Source organism: Crocuta crocuta, unplaced genomic scaffold (assembly GCF_008692635.1).
Source record: "Crocuta crocuta isolate KB4526 unplaced genomic scaffold, BGI_CrCroc_1.0 scaffold598, whole genome shotgun sequence".
In the NCBI taxonomy this organism is placed as follows: Eukaryota; Metazoa; Chordata; class Mammalia; order Carnivora; family Hyaenidae; genus Crocuta; species Crocuta crocuta.
The window spans coordinates 159,831-162,940 of NW_027532848.1; the positions used below are offsets into that span (position 1 = coordinate 159,831).

Below are 3,110 nucleotides of genomic sequence, written 5' to 3' on the forward strand. Positions count from 1 at the left end.
CTATCTATAGCCCTCACCTGGTGTGGGGAAAGAAATGATGCAGGGTGGTTTTTTGTTTGTTTGTTTTGTTTTTTTGGTTTTTTGTCCTCGGCCTTAGGCAGTGATGCAGACTTTTTAAAATAAGGATGGTCTTCCACAAATTATAAATACATCTCTCTATTATATTATTTTGTTAAACTAGTAACTGACAAATCTCAGATAAAATTATGGTCCTCTGAAAAAATAATTCTTCAGTTATGTATAGTAGTTTAAATCTGCATTGCAGATGTATATAGGTNAGATGAACCTCCTCGAAAGAAAGTTTTCATATACTGAGTTCAAAGAAAGATAGGAAACCAGAGATGAAAAACCACATGGTCACATATGCTACCGTATTAAACTGGCATTTATTCAAACAATTTTATTTCAAAGTAAACAAAATGAAAATATTATTCTTGGAGTTTAAAAAACTAAATGCATTTTGAAAAATATTTAATTTCCTTAGCTTTTTTAATACTTATCTGATTGTATTTTTTAAAAAATATACATTTATGAAATATTTTTAGTAATTATTTGCAATATTGAAAAAAATTTAGCACAGAATTTTTTACCACTACTCTTAAGTTTTCAGAAATTTGGACATATAGGTTAATTAAAACAGACGGCTAGGTAGACATTAGTGTGCATTTAAGACAAAACGTGTTCACTTAGGAGTGAGTGTGTTAAAATTTTAAGAATCATTGGCATCTCACACTCACATGTCCACATCCATATTTCTGCATCGGCTGGTTAGTATTATAAATGACAAGTTTAGTTCACTCCTCCAAACTGTTTAATTTCTAGACACACACTAAAAAATCAAAACCACAAGAATGCCTTCACACCAATTGATGACTTGTCTGAAATGATGAAGTAACTTTCAACCTGATCTTCCTACACATGCCCCCAGTCAAGTGTGTTCTTTTGAGCTAGATGGGAGGAAACTTCCTCCTTTTAAGAGATGCAGTAAACCAGGTAAAGGAAAAAAACTATGAGCACAGTATCTTAGAATAACAGTCCCCGAAAGTTTGCAATTGGATTTTTTTTGTGTGTATTTCAGTAACATGTCTTATTATCTCTGTTAACGCTGTACAGCTTTTTAAAAACCAAAATGAAGACTGTACTTGTTGTTTTTAATCAGAGTGAAGACAATGAGGGTACTGTAAAAGAATTGTTGCAAAGAGGAGACAACTTACAACAAAGAATCACAGATGAGAGAAAGCGAGAGGAAATAAAGATAAAACAGCAGCTGTTACAGACAAAACATAATGCTCTCAAGGTATTAGAGCTAAAATTATAATATACCTTGCCTGTGGTTTTTTTTTTCATATGCAGGGTAAACTATATTGTGCATCAATAAAATCTGCTTAAGATTCTTAGTCCCCAGAGATAAATTTTTTCCTGTTTCAGTGTGTGTGCTTTATTTAACATTTTTGAGTGGTGTCTTTGATTTTGAAAGGTGTGTTACTTAAAAATTTGCAGTTTTATGGCCTAGACAGATTTTTCTGGGTAGTGATTGAAAAATAGTAAAATGCATCAGTCGCAGTGTTTATACATTTGATTTTCTAATACAGTTTATTTTTATATTATTTTTACATTTGTCTTGAAAAAAATGCTTAACTTCAAAAATAACCAATTTATATTTTTCAGTTTTTCTGCTTCCTATATTTTACTGATTTTACTTAAAGTAGGTTAGTCTTTTGGTAACCTAATATTCGTTTAGTAAGGTTTGGGATTCTACTTAATTTTTTTTTCAATTAACTTCATTTTGCCTTTAAGAGACTCACTCTTGGCAACTGACTAAGCATCTACAGAGTCTAATTTCATTCATGTAGGAATCCTCAAAAATAATCTTAATGTCTTTGAAGAAAACCTGGCACGCTCATATTAACCAGCGGTAGTGTAGAGCTTCAAGCCCCCATGTGATTCATCTGGATTTGCACAGGAAGGACAGAATAGGGTTGGTTTTTCCTATGATAGNGACCTGAAAAGGGACATGTGAAGAGTTTTGTTGAAAAATCTTTTGTTTTTTTAACGTGCTTTTCAATATTCCCTATTGGCATGCATGGCTGATTTTCTAATACTGTTAATTGCCAAGCTTCTCATTGTAAATCACTCTTCTAGAGCTATGTAGCTATGTGGGTAGATCCACCTAGTAGGTGGATGAAGTCTGCTTTCTATATGCAAATAAGAGTTTAAAACCTTTCCCCATATAGTCAGACAACCAAATAAACACTGCTGAGAATGTAATTACACAATATTGTGCCTGCAAGGAATCCACAAGGAAAGTCTAATTGGCCAGCAGGTGTTCTGAAGGTAACTGCTGATAAATATAGTAAATAGAAAAGGCCTCTTCCTTGAGGGAGTGCAAGAGCAAGCCATAATGTGCTCAGAAAATCAGAAAGCTGTGTAATTCACACACTTCCAACTGTGACCAAGCTTTCAGAAGCATCTACACTGGTCATATGATGATATGTGTCCTACCGAACAGCAGTGTTTAATGGTTATCCGGCATATCTCTAAAGAAATCTATATAATGTCTCTAAATATCTTTACACATTACACATCACCTTGTGCTTAGGAAATGAAAGGAGTTTCAGATTTTATGACCACCATCCCTTTCTCTTGGCAAAGATTTGAGTCGTATCACGAACAAGACATGGCTCAGCTCTCATTCGTGTGGCTGTATCTTGGTACCTTTGAAAAAAGCAGCATTCCATCTGGCTCATCCCAGGCATTTATTACCTCCACAGGAGGTTTAGAAATTCAACTAAAAATATAAACTGCTGTAAATTTTACATCCTCAGTTTTAAGCCAAATGGAGAATGAAATTTAGATCATTCTTGCAAACAAATATTAAAAGTGGTTTTGAAAATGTATTCCACTGGCCAGACTAATCTACACCACCAAATTCAGTAACTATATTAACCTTCCAAGTGGCTTCAGTTCTAGTCCTTATAAAATACTTCAGAGAAGGTCAGAACTTTCCAAAGCAATGAATATTTCAGCAGTTCTTTGATATTCATTATTTTCTTTTGCTCCAGTTAAATCTGTACAGGAACCCCTAATTACTACTGTTCAGAAGAAATGAA

At 33.6% G+C, this 3,110-nt stretch overlaps 1 protein-coding gene across 3 annotated transcripts in view; it reads left to right on the forward strand.

Annotated features, from left to right (window-relative positions):
- The window catches only part of LOC144216190 (dystrophin-like), a 44,457-nt gene that overhangs the window by 38,729 nt on the left and 2,618 nt on the right, over positions 1-3,110 (forward strand). For 2 of the 3 annotated variants that reach the window (XM_077745464.1, XM_077745467.1), the window contains exon 9: positions 1,160-1,297. The exons of the other annotated variant lie outside the window; for it this stretch is intronic. In XM_077745464.1, the coding sequence (XP_077601590.1) occupies positions 1,160-1,297 (138 nt within the window). The remainder of the gene's footprint in view (positions 1-1,159; positions 1,298-3,110) is intronic. 3 annotated transcript variants of the gene reach the window in all.